Below are 14,518 nucleotides of genomic sequence, written 5' to 3' on the forward strand. Positions count from 1 at the left end.
TCGTCATCGTTTTTGTAATTGAAACGAGCCACGAATCAACAGAGAGGAAGCAGCACAACAGTGCTGCACCACCGGGCAAGCAAAATCTGGACAGTGATTTTCAGATCACCGTACGGATGCGATTCGAGGTAGGCAAACGGGGTGCAGCCCTTTGTTAGGCAATTGTTAATGCTCCATTTTACGGTTCGGTTGTTCGTGTTTATTTGGTGATGCAACCGAATTAATTCCCTTTCGGACGAGTAAAAAGACAGCGGAATTTTCCTTTCCGTTTGAGTTTGTTTAGACGGTCGTTTTGATTCGATTGGCCAATTTGAGTGATGTAGATCTAATTTTGCGTTACTGATTTAATTTGATGTGGCGTGGCCTGATCCAAAAAAACTGTTATGCATTGAAAATGCTGCGGCGCCAACAATCTCTTACATCACAAATGATTGTACCAAATTGATTGATTTAATTTATTTCTTTTTCTTCTTCTTGCAGCCTCCGGAAAACGAACTTCAGAAGTCACACGAAACCGGCACCAACCTGAGCGAGCACCAGTTGCGCGTGCAGGCTTCCCTCCAGCGACTGAACATCCCGGACTGGTACAAACAGTACTCCGGCCGAGACGGTGCCAATGTATCGACACTGGCCAACAACAGTGCCGGACCGGCGACCAGTGGCGTCCTGCGGAAGCGTAACTCCGACATCGGACGATGGACCGGACTGAGCTCGAAAACCACCTCCCTCAGCTCACTCGGATCGCATCGATCCGATCGGAGCCCGGTGATGCTGAGCCCTTCGGCCCACAGTCATCACGGCGGACAGACTGGGTTCTCCCGGTGGTCCACCTCACACCTGAACTCGAACCAAACATCACCGAGCGTGTCGACGCGAGGGTCCTTCACGCGGGGCGGACTCAATTCCAGTGTAGTCTCGGGATACTCGACGGCTTCCACGACGGCCGGTGCCACGGCCGGAGCGAACAGTGCAATCCGAAACTCATTCCGGCAACCGTACCTGGGATGGCGGAGCCAGGAGAAGCTATCGCAACCGCCGCGGACGCCTGCTGAAAGGTTAGTTTAATTTGGGTTTAATCTTACTGGTTAAAGAGTTTAAAAATCGTTGTATCGATTTTTTCTTGAGTTTCTCAAGCAAGGAGTATTTGAATGCTATAGGTTCGCAATGATTTTCTCGCTAAACTTCTTAGTTTGGACATAGCTGGTGAATTCCACCAAGATTCGTCGGAAAATCTTTAAAATAAAATCGTGACCTTCGATTTCGATGAAACTTTACACGTTTCACCAAGGGCGCAGCAGCATTTTCTAAAAAAAAGTTGTCGTATTTTGTACAGCAAAACCCCCCGAGAAGGAGTTACAGGGGATTTTTACATAAACACAAACTCATGTTAAATAAAATTACAAAACACCCATTTTTAATTTTTTTTATCTTCTGTCAACAAAAACCTAAAATAATAAAACAATGTAATTATATCATGGAGACACTATTAGTAAAAATGTTTTTCCAACGATTGCTTTAAACATATTTTTAAATTTCATACTAGTTGACAAATAAAACTTTTATTATATCATCAAATATTAACTAAATTAACTAAAATCTTCCAAAATGAGAGTTTTAATGATCATTGGAATTTTGTTCCCACAAAAACAATAAATTCTTATAATTATCTCCTTTGTATAAGTTGTTCGTGTTTCTTGATCAACTATCAAAATCAAATATTTAACGTTTTAAAAAAGAAAAAAGAATATTTGTGTATTTGCATCATGGAGAAGCTATCAATAAGACAGTTTTCCTGACAAAAGCTTTTTTTAATGCATACTAATTGTAGCCAAAATATAATTTTCTAGAATATTCGTATTCAAAATAATACGATTCTCCAAAAAATTAATTCTCAAAAAATGGATTCTTCAGAAAAAGTGATTTTCTAAAAAATCGATACTTTTAAAAAAATGATTGTCAAAGATCAATCATAAAATCGATTCAAGCAATGATCGATTTTTCAAAAAATTAAAAAAAACGATTCTTCAAAAAATCGATTCTTCACATAATTGATTCCTCCAAAAATTCTGATCGATTCTTCAATAAATTTCTCCAAAAAAATTGAATCTGCGAAAATCTATTTAAGAATAATTCCTGGAAAAGTCGATGCTTCGATTTTTTTGAAGTCTTTTTGAGAATCGATTTTTTGAAGAATCGATTGTTTTAAAAACAGATGTTTTATAGAATCGTTTTTTTAGAGTCGATTCTTTAAAAAAAGTCGATTCTTTAAAACATCGTTTCTCTAAAAATTCGATTCTTCAGAAAATCTATTCTCAAAAAACTTTCTTCGAGAAAATCGATTCTCAAAAAGATCGATTCTTTGAAAATCGATTACGCAAAAATCGCTTCTTCAAATAATCGATTATTCAATAATTTGGCTCTCAAAAATATCGGTTCTTCCAAGAATCGATTGATTTCACATAATTTATTCCCCTAAAAGCGATTCTTGGAAAAAAATCGATCGACTCTTCAAGGAATCATCTCTCAAAAAATTCGATCTTGAAAAAAAATTCTTCAGGAAATTCGTTTCAGAAAAAAATCGATTCCGCAAAATAACAATTCTTCAAACAAACCATTCTTCAAAAAAATAAATTCCTTGAAAAATCGATTTTTCATTTAACCTGCTTTTCAGAAATTCAATTCGATTTTTCGAAAAATCCATTCTTAAAAAATAGATTCTTCAAAAACATTGAATTAAAAAATGATTTTCGAAACAATCTTCAAAAAATGGATTCTTCGAAAAATCGACTCATCAAAACAATCGACTCTTCAAAAATTCTGTTCTCAAAAAATTCGATTCCTAATCATCAGTAAATTTTTTCAACTGATAGCTCAGTAAAGTGGCTTTAATTTACTGATTTTAAGCGATATATGTTCCGAGTTTCAACAAAACAAACGGCACTTCTACTGAGATATTGGTAAAAGTTATGTCAGTTGTAAAACTCGTTGTAAAAAGTGTAAAAAGTTGTGAAAAACACTGGGATTCGCTAAAACAAAATTAAGTGTGTAATAGAATTATTTCTTCAAAATATAGATTCTTCAATTGATTCTTCAAAAAATTGATTCTCAAAAATTACGATTACTCAAAACAATGACTCATAAAAAACGAATCCTAATTAAAATATATTTTTCGAAAAATTGATACTTTAAATAATCGACACTTGAATCAATCGATTCTTCAAAAAATGTATTCTGAAAACGATTCTTTAAAAAGTCGAGTCTTCACATAATTGATTCCTTAAGAAATCGATTCTTACCAGAAATCAATCGATTTTTCAAGAAATCTTCTTAAAAAATTTAATCCTATAAAAAAATCAATTTATTAACCCTTTGATGCCCAACTTTTTTCTAGGGCATGTAGGATTTCAAAACTATTTTTCCTTGAAAACGGTGGGGCCAAGGAACACGAAAAACCACTTTTCATAAAGATAGGAGATTCCCCCGCAGTGCTAGAAGCTGCTCAATTTTCACCTTCCAATGCTCAATATAATTCTCCTAGAATATTTAAAATAGTCCACTTGCGTGGAAAACGTAGCTAAAGGCACTCTAAATTGATACGGTTATCAGTTTTGAATAATATTAAAACATAACGAAGATATATGAGAAATTTATTTTTCGTCGTCGACTTAAACTGTCCCTGGCAGCACTGCTCCATTGGAATCCAATCAGACTAACTGCAATAACTTCTGTTCTAGAGCTGATCCTTGTAACTGTTAGTACTCAAATGAAAGGCCACAGTCACATTTATTAGATTTACCTGTTTTTGTGAGCAAATCTTGGCTCGATCAAAAGTTATAGCTGTTTAAAAACGTTGTTGTCCACAAACAACATGGGCATGAATGGGTTAAAGAAATTCGATTCTTCAAAAAATAAAATTAATTTCTCAAAAAGTCGTTGCTTCTAAAAATCGATTCTTCAAGAAAAATCGATTCTTTAAAGAATCGAAACTCGAAAAATAAATTTTGTGTAAAAAAATTGATCATTTAAAATCAGCTTTTCAAAGATTTTTTTAAAATTAGATTTTTTGAAAAAATCAATCGATTTTTCAAAAAATCGAATCTCAAAAAAATAGAATCGGTTCTTCGAAATATTGATTCTTCAAATTATCTTTTTTTTTGATCGATTCTCATAAAATTCACTCATTCAAAAAAAAAATAATTCCTAAAAAACACTTATTCAAACAAAATCGATACTTAAAAATTAATCCTCATGAAGGTCGTCACTTTAAAGAATCGATGCGTGAAATAATGAATCCTCCAAAAAATCAATTTTAAAGAAAATCGATGCGCCAAAAAATCGAATTTTCAAAAAATCGAAAAACGATTCTTCGAAGGATCCGATTTATCAAATAATTAATTCTTTAGAAAATCGATTCTTTACGAAATTGTTTCTCAAAAAATCACTTCTTCAAAACAATCGATTCCTTAAAAAAAGTCAATTCCTTCCAACAATCCATTCCTCAAAAGGTCGATACTTCGAAAAATCGATTCTTCAAACAAACCGATTCCTTAAAAAATCGTGTCTGCATATTCTGTTCTTCTGAAATTCTAGTCCGATAATCTATTGTGCAATAAAATCAATGCTTCAAAAAATCAATTCTCAAAAAAAATCGATTTTTAATAGAATCGAGTCTTCAAAATATTAATTCTTCCAATAATCGATTCTGCAAAAATTCCAAAATTGATTCTTCAATTCAATTCTATGATTTCGCAAAAAAGTCAATCCTTCAAAAAATCGTTTCCTTAAAAGGTAGATACTTCGAAAAATCGATTCTTTAACCAAATAGATTTTTTTAAAAACCGAGTCTTCATATCTCTTCAGAAATTCAATTCAAATAATCGATTCTTCAAAACATCAATTTTTCGAAGAAATTGATTCTTAAAAAAATCGATTCTTTGATAAAAATAGTTTCCTAAAAAAAATCGATTCTTAAAAAATGTTTGATTTTTCCAAAAATCGATTATAAAAGAACGATTCCTAAAAGAAATATTGATTTTTCAAGTCATTGAAAAATCGGTTCGCAAAAAATTCGATTGTTTAAAATATAATTTGTCACAAAATCAATTATTAAAAAGAATCGATTCTAAAAAAACGAAACCTCATAATAAACTATTCTTTTAAAAAAAAACGATACTTAAAATAATCGACCCATCAAAGAATCGATTCTCTAAAAATGAATTCTTAAAAAAAACCGATTCACTAAAAAAATCAATTGATCGAAAAATCGAATTTTCGAAAAAAGCGCTTCTTCGCAAAATCGATTCTTCAAACGATTGATACTTAAAAAATTCGATTCGAAAATAAATCTATTCTTTAAGAAATCGTTTCTCAATCCATTGTTGAAAAAGTCGGTTCTTTAAAAAAAAGTTAATTCCTTAAACAGTCCATTCTTCAAAAAATCGATTCTTTAAAAATTGGGTTTTCATATAACCTGTTTTCCAGAAATTCTATTAAAATAATCGATCCTCTAAAAAATCGATTCAAAAAAAATTAAGTTTTAAAATAATCGATTTCTCGATAAAATCGATTTTAAAAGTATCGATTTTTCAGAATGATACGATTCTTCAAAAAAAAAAATTATTCTTCAACAAATCGAATCTCAAAAAAAATGCTAATAGAATCGATTGTTCAAATTATTGATTATTTGAGTATTCAATTCTTCAAAAGATCGTTCGGTTTTTCAAACAATCGATTTTTCAGAAAAAATGGGTTCTTTAAATAATTGAAATATTGATTCTTCAAGTCATTGATTTTTCAAAAAATCTATTCGCAAAGAATTCAATTGTTCAAAAAAATAATTTGTCTCAAAATCAATTATTGAAAATGATCGATTCTAAACGAACGAAATCTCATAAAAAGCGATTCTTTAAAAACTAAGCTTGAAACATCGATCTATCAAAGAATCGATTTACAAAATATGGATTCCTAAAAAAATCGATTCACTAAAAAATCAATTGATCGAAAAATCGAACCTTCGCAAAAAGCGCTTCTTTGCAAAAATTGATTCTTCAAACGATTCATACTTCCAAAATTCGATTTTAAAACAAATCTATTATTTAAGAAATCTTTTCTCAAGAAATCCATTGTTCAAAATGTTGGTTCTTTTAAAAAAGTCTATTCTTCAAAAAAATTAGTCTTAAAAAAATCGATTCTTTTAAAAAAAATTATTCTTTTAAAAAAAATCGGACCTTCATATAGCTTGTTCTTTAGAAATTCAATTAAAATAATCGATTCTCTAACAAATCGATTCTTGAAAAAAGAATTGATTTTTGAAATAATCGATTCCTCGATAAAATCGATCCTTAAAAATATCGATTTTTCATAAGAAGACGATTCTTCAAAAAAATAATCAATGATTCAAAAAATGTCTCAAAAAATCGATTTCTAATAAAATCGATTCTACAAAATATGGGTTGTTCAAATAATCGATTCTCAAAAAATCAAAAATTCATTATTCAAAAAATCAAATCTCAAAAAGCAATTGCTAATAGAATCAATTATTAAGAATTAAGAGGGTGAGCGTAGCGTAGTTGGTAAATCGATTGCCTTGTACGCAGCTCACCTGGGTTCGAGTCCCGACTCCGCACATATGGTTAGAAATTTTTCATAAGAGATTTTTCTAACCCGAAGAGGCGAATGACCTCAAGGTTAAAACCTCTATAAACGAAATAAAAAAAATATATTCAGAATTATTCAAATTATTGATTGTTCAAAAGATTCTCAAAAAATTCGGTTCTTCAAATAATGGATTTTTCAGGAAAATCGATGGTATCATATAATCTTTTCTTCAGAAACTGTACAAAAATCGATTCTTCAAAGAAATCGGTTTTTAAAAAAAATAATGCTTTAAAAATCGATTTTTCGAAAAAATCGGTTCTTGAAATGAAAACGATTTTTTAGAAAATCAATTGTTTAAAAAATCAATTCTTAATAGAATCGATTAATCACATTATTGATTCTTCAAGAAATCGATTCTCAAAAAATTCCATTATTCAAACAAACTTTTTTCAAAGAATCGATAGGACAAATTTCGCGCTAAACATATTTAGAGTTGGCAGCACCCTCTCAGATTTTAATGAAGCTTTCTGTGCATGAGAACTCTGTCATAAAAAGCCACTTTGCATACTTTGTTTTTCCAAAAATTGTCTAGACTGTCTTTTTACAAAAAAGTCTTACCTTTGATTTGGATGAAATTTTGTTCCAAGAAAGGTAATTATGTTCCCTAACTATCATTAAAAATTCAAGTTGCAAACTTTCAATGAAAAAAAGTTAATTGAAAAAAACCTTTCCTTGTCCAAACAGATTTTTTTCAGTGTATTTTTATTCAGAGTCCATAGTCCAGAGACCAGAATCCCGAAGAGGGAACCTAAACTCCACATTCCATAGCCCAGAGTCCCGACAAGAATTCATAGACGCGAGTGCCTAGCCCAACATACTGAGGCGACTTTAGAGTCCAGAATCCAGAGTTCAGTATCGAGAATACGGGGTCCAGAGTCCACAGCGCAGCGATCAGAGCCCAGAGTTCCGAAGACAGAGCTCAGAGTCCAGAACCCAGAGTTCCGAGTGCAGAGTTCAGAGTCCAGAGCGCAAAGTTCAGAGCCCAGAGCTCAGAGCTCAGATTCCATAGCCCAGAGTCCAAAACCTAGAGTCCAGAGCCCAGATACAAGAAACAAGTCTAGAGTTCTTATCCCAAAATACTGAACCCAGTGTCCTTAGCACATAATCCAAAGCCCAGAGCCCAAAGTTCAGAGCCCCTAATCCAAAATAGTGAGACCAGAGTTTAGAGTCCAGATTCCAGAGCTCAGAGTCCAGAATTCAGATGCGATAATCCAGAGTTTAGATTCCATAGCCCAGCGACCAGAGCCCAGAGTGCTCAACCCAAACAACTGTGAACTTTGCGCCAGAGTTCAGAGCTCTGAGGCCAGAATCCACAGTCCGAAGCACTTAACCCAAAATACTGGGGCAAGAGTTCAAACACCAGAGCACAGACTCCAGGACCCAGAGGCCAGAATCCAGAGTCTATAACACAGAATTTCGAGGATAGAGTCCAGAGTCCAGAACCCAGCGTGAAGAGCACAGCACCCAGAGTTCAAAGTCTAGAATCTATAGCTCAGAGTCCAGAGACGAGAACCAGAGTTCAGAGTCCAGTGACCAGAGTCCTCAACCCAAAATACTGAGTCTAAAGTCCCGAGTTCAGAGCCCTGAGTCCAGAGCACAGAGTCCAGAGACCAGAATCCAGAGACCCGAGTGCAGAGCCTAAAGTTCAGAGTCCAGAGTCTAGAGTTCAGATTCCAGAGTGAAGGATCAAGACCCCAGATACCAAAGCCCATCGTTCAGAGTCCCGAGTCCATAGTACAGAAATTCGAGGCCAGCGCCAAGAGTCCATCATCCACCGGTGAGAGTCAAGAGTCCAGAATCTAAAGTTCAGTGTCCATAGTCCAGAGACCAGAATCCAGAGTCCCGAGCAGAAGCAAGAGTCCAGAATCTAGAGTCCCGAGTGCAGATTCCAGAGTTCAGACTTCAGAGTTCAGAGTTCGGATTCCAGAGTCCATAGTCCAAAGACTATAGTTCAGAGTCCATAGCACAGAATATCGAGTCCAGAATCCAGTTCACAGTTTAGAATCTAGACTGACTGGGTATTTTCGGAATGGTCTTGACGAATAGGTGCCAGAAATTTATGTCTGACGCCATGTTGAAATCCAAGATAACGACTTCCAGACGTAAATTATGACGATTACACTTCGGATTGTTTATCTTTGCACAGCACTTGATACTAAACAGTAACTTTGATTTATACAATTGATCCATAATGATAATTTTACTAGAACTCTTGTTCACAACTGTTGTTACTAGACTGCTTTAAGGCCTTAGTTTTATAGTAACTGTTATTTGATAAAATGAGTATTGATGCAGGTAAGGTACAGATAACCAGGGTAACATGCCAAGCGAATACCAAATTCGTTACTGATATTTTTTGCATGTATCAGGCAACTAGCAGTTGGGAAATCGGATTCTGAGATGATTAAGACTTTCATTGGTTCAGTTTTCGATAAAAATACACTGAAAAAAGAATCAGTTTGGACAAGGAAAAGTTTTTTTCAAATAACTTTTTTTCTTTGAAAGTTCCCAACTTGAATTTTTGATGGTAGATAGCTAACATGATTACTTATCTTGGAACAAAATTTCATCCAATTCAAAGATGGATTTTTTTTAATCGACTTTAAATTTTTAGCATCGATTTTTTTCAGTGTAGGAGTCGATGAAGAATTTTTTCAAATTTTTTTTTCAAAAATTTGGCTAATTTTGTGAAAATCACTTCTACAACATTTTTTGAAGGGTTTGTTATTTGTAAATTATAAAAAACTGGTAAAAGTTGACCCTTTTACAAAAGATAGTCTAGGTCATACTTGGAAAAACAAAGCATGCAAAGTGGCTTTTTGTGACAAAGTTCTCATGTACAAAAAGTTTCATTAAAATCTGAAAGGGTGCTGCCAACATTTGTTCGAGTTGGTGCGAAATTCGTCATTATTAGAAAATATCGGTTCTAATAAAACATCATAAACATCATAAAAATCGATTCTCGAAAAAATCGATTCATCAAAAAAATCGATTGTTCAAAAAGTCAATTCCTAAGAAAACGATTCTTCAACAAATCGAATCTTAAAAAGAATACGACTCTTCTATTCTTTATTACGACCTTCTCATAAGTTATTCGCACTCCTCCATCAAAAACATTAGGTTTCTTTAAAATGGGCATAAAATTTCCTGTAGCTTATCGCCTTGATGTTTGGAACTAGGGGGGGGGGGTGATTATCGGATTGACGACAGTGATCGTACCCTGCCTCTAAAACGAGATCACACCCAATCGCAGCTGCACCCGAACACATTTTTTCTATTTAATTTCCCCGTTAAGTACCAAGGCCCTGGTTTTTATTAGGGATGATCCATAAATGACGTAGCATTTTTTGAGCGATTTTTAACACCCCCCTCCCCCATCGTAGCATTTTGTCACAAAATTCTATAGACCCCCCCTGATAATTACGTAGCTTGACGGTAACCCTCACCCCCCTCGTCCCCGTAAAAAATTTAAAAAAAATCAAAAACGATGTCAGATGAAACGGGTAAGATTGTCGTGACATCAGGTCAACCCCTATTCCCCTTTAAAAAAGCTACGTAGCATGACATGACCCCCTACCCCCCTGTCGTCACACATCATCACAAAATACAAAACTCCTCGCTCCCCCATATAATGCTACGTCATTTATGGATGGTCCCTTATCGTCTGGTATCTATTTTTAATCATGTGTTTTTTTTCTGGGACGTCATAATATCCCAGGGACAGTACAAGGGCTTGTGAGTTTGGTTGGTATCCCAAGGGTTGCAGGTTCGAATCCTGCCTCTGGGGTTTTTTTTATATAATTGCTTTCGTTTAAGTTACCGTTACGATCAGTTTTCCCCGTTGGACACCTCCAGAAACTAACTGTTCTATTACGGAGAGTATCGTTGTTGGTTACAGCCTAATTAGGGCTCCTGGGTTAACACACCCCATCAAGTTCCGGTTATTGTGCGGAAAAGTTGATCCTTTGTTGGCATTTCTATTTTAGATACCTATGCCACATTCGGTACCTTTAAAGTCGAACCAAACCCCGAGATATTTTACTGAGAAGACCTGTGCGATATACTGGCCCATTAACAGAAGCTGTAGTTGTGTTGGCTCACGCTTCCTAGACAATACAGCTAGTTCAGTTTTCTCCATGAAGAATTCGATACACAGCATAATAGCCCAAGAAGAGAAATCGTCCAAAGTATTTTGTAATGATCCCTGTAAGTCGAGAGCCTTGGGTCTTACGAAAGAAACCACACCGTTGTCTGCAAGTTGCTTTAATTGTCAAGATATTCATCAATATCGTTAACATAGAAATTGTATAAAACTGAGATCAGACATAAGCCCTGGGGAAGACCCATGTAGCTGATTCGTGATGTCGATAAATCACTATGCGATAGATGCATGTGCTTTTTTCCATCAACAAGTTTAGCATAATTTCACCGAGAAAAATCAACAAACAGAATACATAACAATTTTGCGGTGACAAATAAACCCTAAAAAAAAGTTTAGCATAAAGTTGTTTAAAATCGGTGAAAGACCATGCTGGGGCAATTTCTTCGAAAGAATGTTGATAGAAACAGAATCAAATCCTCCTTAATAGCTAAGATGTCATCTGCTCTTTGCTAGCATAGGCCACTTGAATTTCTGTTGAGAGTAACGCAACGCAATCGTTCGTCCCTTTGCCTTTGCGGCTCCCATAATATGTATCTAACAGTAAGCCGATTGCTTCGATCCAATTCAATCGGTCGATACGAATTGTGATCGAAGGTAGATTTTCCTGGTTTTTGGATGGCGATGCCTTCAACTTATCTCCAATCGTGTGGGATAATGTTGCTCTCAAGAAACTTATTAAATAAATTCTACAAACGACTCTTGGCAGAGTTTGGCAGATTTTTCAACAAGTTGAATTAGATTCGGTCTGAGAACTCCGCTATCGAAAAAAGTGTTTCGTACGCGGTATTGGGAAGGGACGCGGCACGGTAGGTCTTCTGTGCCGAGGCGGAATCTGAGCAAACCTTTTTGGCGAAACTACTGAACTATCACATATGCGGTGTTAGGCCCATTGTTATACTATCTTAGACGATTTTTTTGTCTTAGACATAGTTGTAGACAGAGATTTTATCCTGTAGATTAATCATCACTAGAAAAAATCTAGAAAGAGAACTGCGGAGACTCCATTTTGGATCGATTGGATTCACGTTTTGCTGTCAAAAAACGAATCCAATCGAACATTGCCTATCCTAACATTGGACGTGTTGCCATACAATGCCGGGGCATACGTTGTCAAAAATGCTGTTTTTTTTCTCCGCAGTTCTCTTACTGGCGTTTTTCTAATCATCACTATCAGATCAGTTTATAATCAGATAACACACTGTGCCACCTAGCGGCGAAAATGGAAATAAGTGATTTTTCTCCAAGTAACTTGTCAAAAAGAAACATAAAGCACATTCGTCCGCTCGATAGCAAAACTTGTTAAGGCTCAAGTTACCTCAAGGCTTGGTAGTGTGCGTAAGAAAAATTGTGCTCAGCTTTGCCACCAGATTATCCATTTAAACCTTTTCAAAACTCTAAAAGAAGAATATCAGTCGATTTATTAGATCATCACGATTCAATTCATGCAAAATACCTGCCGGAAAAGCCATCGGCTTAGCTGAATGGTGCTTTTGAAAATGTGGCTATGGTTTTTTCATTGCGCTGTTGTGTTGCGTACCCCAGCACGGTGTGGTAGTGTGACAAAAAATCACAGCCACTTTTTCAAAAGCACCATTTAGCGAAACCGATAGTTTTTTCAGCAGCTATTTTGTATGATTTGAATCGTTGTGATCTGATAAATCGGCTGATATTCTTCTTTTAGCGTTTTGAAAAGGTTTAAATGTATAATCCGGTGACAAAGCTGAACACAATTTTTCCTACCCATACTACCCAGCGTTCAAAACTAACACATGCTCAAAAACCTATTTTAATCTACCTAGCGGTGCAATTGTGCCTTTCTCAATCATGAATCACGATAATGTGTGCGTTTTTTTATATTCATTAAAAACTTTTAGATGCATATATTACATTTTATTATTATACATCACATGACAACTATATACAGGAAAATAAATCATTATTCGAGATCTAAAATTTTGAAAAAGAAAAAACAGCCACGGTAATATTGAACTGAAAAAAGGTGCGAAATCGGCAGTCCCAAAAAGTCGATTTAAAAAAAAAATTCAAAATAACATAAAATCTCGACGTTTCATGCATTTTAAAGACGTTTGTCATCAAAAATACGAATTCAATTTCTGAAATTTCAGAATTCCCCCTTTGAAAAAAAAAATTGAGTTCCGGCTTATATGGGAATTTCATATGTGACGTGACGATTTAGTCTATATTTCCGGACCCATATAAGAGATCCGTATGAAATTTTATACACATCTGTGGGGATAATATAGCTATCATTTGGGACTAAGTTTGTGAAAATCGGCCCAACCATTTCCGAGAAACTGATATGAGTTTGCTAGTTATGAAAGATGGCCGCTTTTCCCGGGCACTTCCGGAACCGTCTATGGTGGTCAATGTAGTCAACGAAAGTTTGTTTGGCCGTCGGTGACCTAGAACTGCAAAGTTAAGTTATTTGAGAGACATTTTAGCGAAATTTTTACCTTTTTTGCTTCCATCGGGGTATCGGTTTGAATCACAATTTGCTATGTGATCGCACGCCACAACCCGTAACTCCGGAACCGGAAGTCGGTTGGGGATAAAATTTAATAGCCATTTACGGGGACGCAATACCTTTCATTTGAGGTCAAGTTTAGTCGAATCGGTCTAGCCATCTCCGAGAAACCGATGTGACTGTTACTCTGAATTTGGATACTTCCGCCGGGGCTTCCGGAACCGATGATGGTGGCCAATGTGACCAAAGAGACTTTGAATGGCTGTTAATGACCTAGTACTACAAATCGAAGCAGTTGTGGTCACATTTTGGAAAAATTTTCACCATTATACATTCATTGCAGAATTTCTTAAAATCGACGTTTTCTGCGTGATCGTGCTCATCACCCTGTAATTCCGGAACCGGAGGTCGGATCCATTAGAAATTCAATAGCAGCCTATGGGAACGTTGCACCTTTCATTTGGGACTAAGTTTGTAAAAATCGGTTCATCCATCTCTGAGAAAAGTGAGTGAGATTGTGTTCGCGTACACACACACAGACGCACATACACACACACATACATACACACACACATACATACACACACACAGACATTTGCCGAACTCGACGAACTGAATCGAATGGTATATGTCACTCGGCCCTCCGGGCCTCCGTTAAAAAGTCGGTTTTCAGAGCAATTGCAATACCTTTCTATTGAGAAAGGCAAAAAGGTAACTTGAACCTTAAATTTAGTTTCTACTTGGAGCAGACTCGACTCAACTTATGGGGTGGACCGATGGAGGGTCATTTTTCTTGTTACTCTAGTGTCTATTTATAAAGACCAGCACTGAAATAAGGCAATAGTTTCCAACCTGGAAGTTTTAAATTTTCTTCAAGACCCTTAATTATGCAGACGTGCACTCAATACAATTTACATTATTCAACTGAACAAGCTGATACTGACAAAACTTTTCAAACTTTTAGACTCGCATCGTCCCTTCTATCGCAGCAGAAAGCCAAGGAACAGCAGCAGCGGAACCATCAAAAAGTGGAACCAGTAGTAACACCGGAGATCCAATCATCCATCAAGGAGGTCACTTCGGCGATTGTACATTATGTAAATGACCAAACCAACCGACACTCACGCAGTAGATCCACTAGTCCAAGCCAAAGGTTCGTCTACCATAAGTAACTCACGTTCTTTTTTAATTATCACGATTTTTTTTTAAATTTT

The 14,518-nt window shown here is 35.6% G+C and overlaps 1 protein-coding gene across 1 annotated transcript in view; it reads left to right on the forward strand.

The window, feature by feature from the left end:
- LOC131678496 (uncharacterized) overlaps window positions 1-14,518 on the forward strand; it is a 399,580-nt gene that overhangs the window by 383,178 nt on the left and 1,884 nt on the right. Inside the window, exons 5-6 of the mRNA XM_058958686.1 lie at window positions 481-1,055; window positions 14,269-14,457. Of these exons, the coding sequence (XP_058814669.1) occupies window positions 481-1,055; window positions 14,269-14,457 (764 nt within the window). The remainder of the gene's footprint in view (window positions 1-480; window positions 1,056-14,268; window positions 14,458-14,518) is intronic.

Source organism: Topomyia yanbarensis, chromosome 2 (genome assembly GCF_030247195.1).
Source record: "Topomyia yanbarensis strain Yona2022 chromosome 2, ASM3024719v1, whole genome shotgun sequence".
Classification (NCBI taxonomy): domain Eukaryota; kingdom Metazoa; phylum Arthropoda; class Insecta; order Diptera; family Culicidae; genus Topomyia; species Topomyia yanbarensis.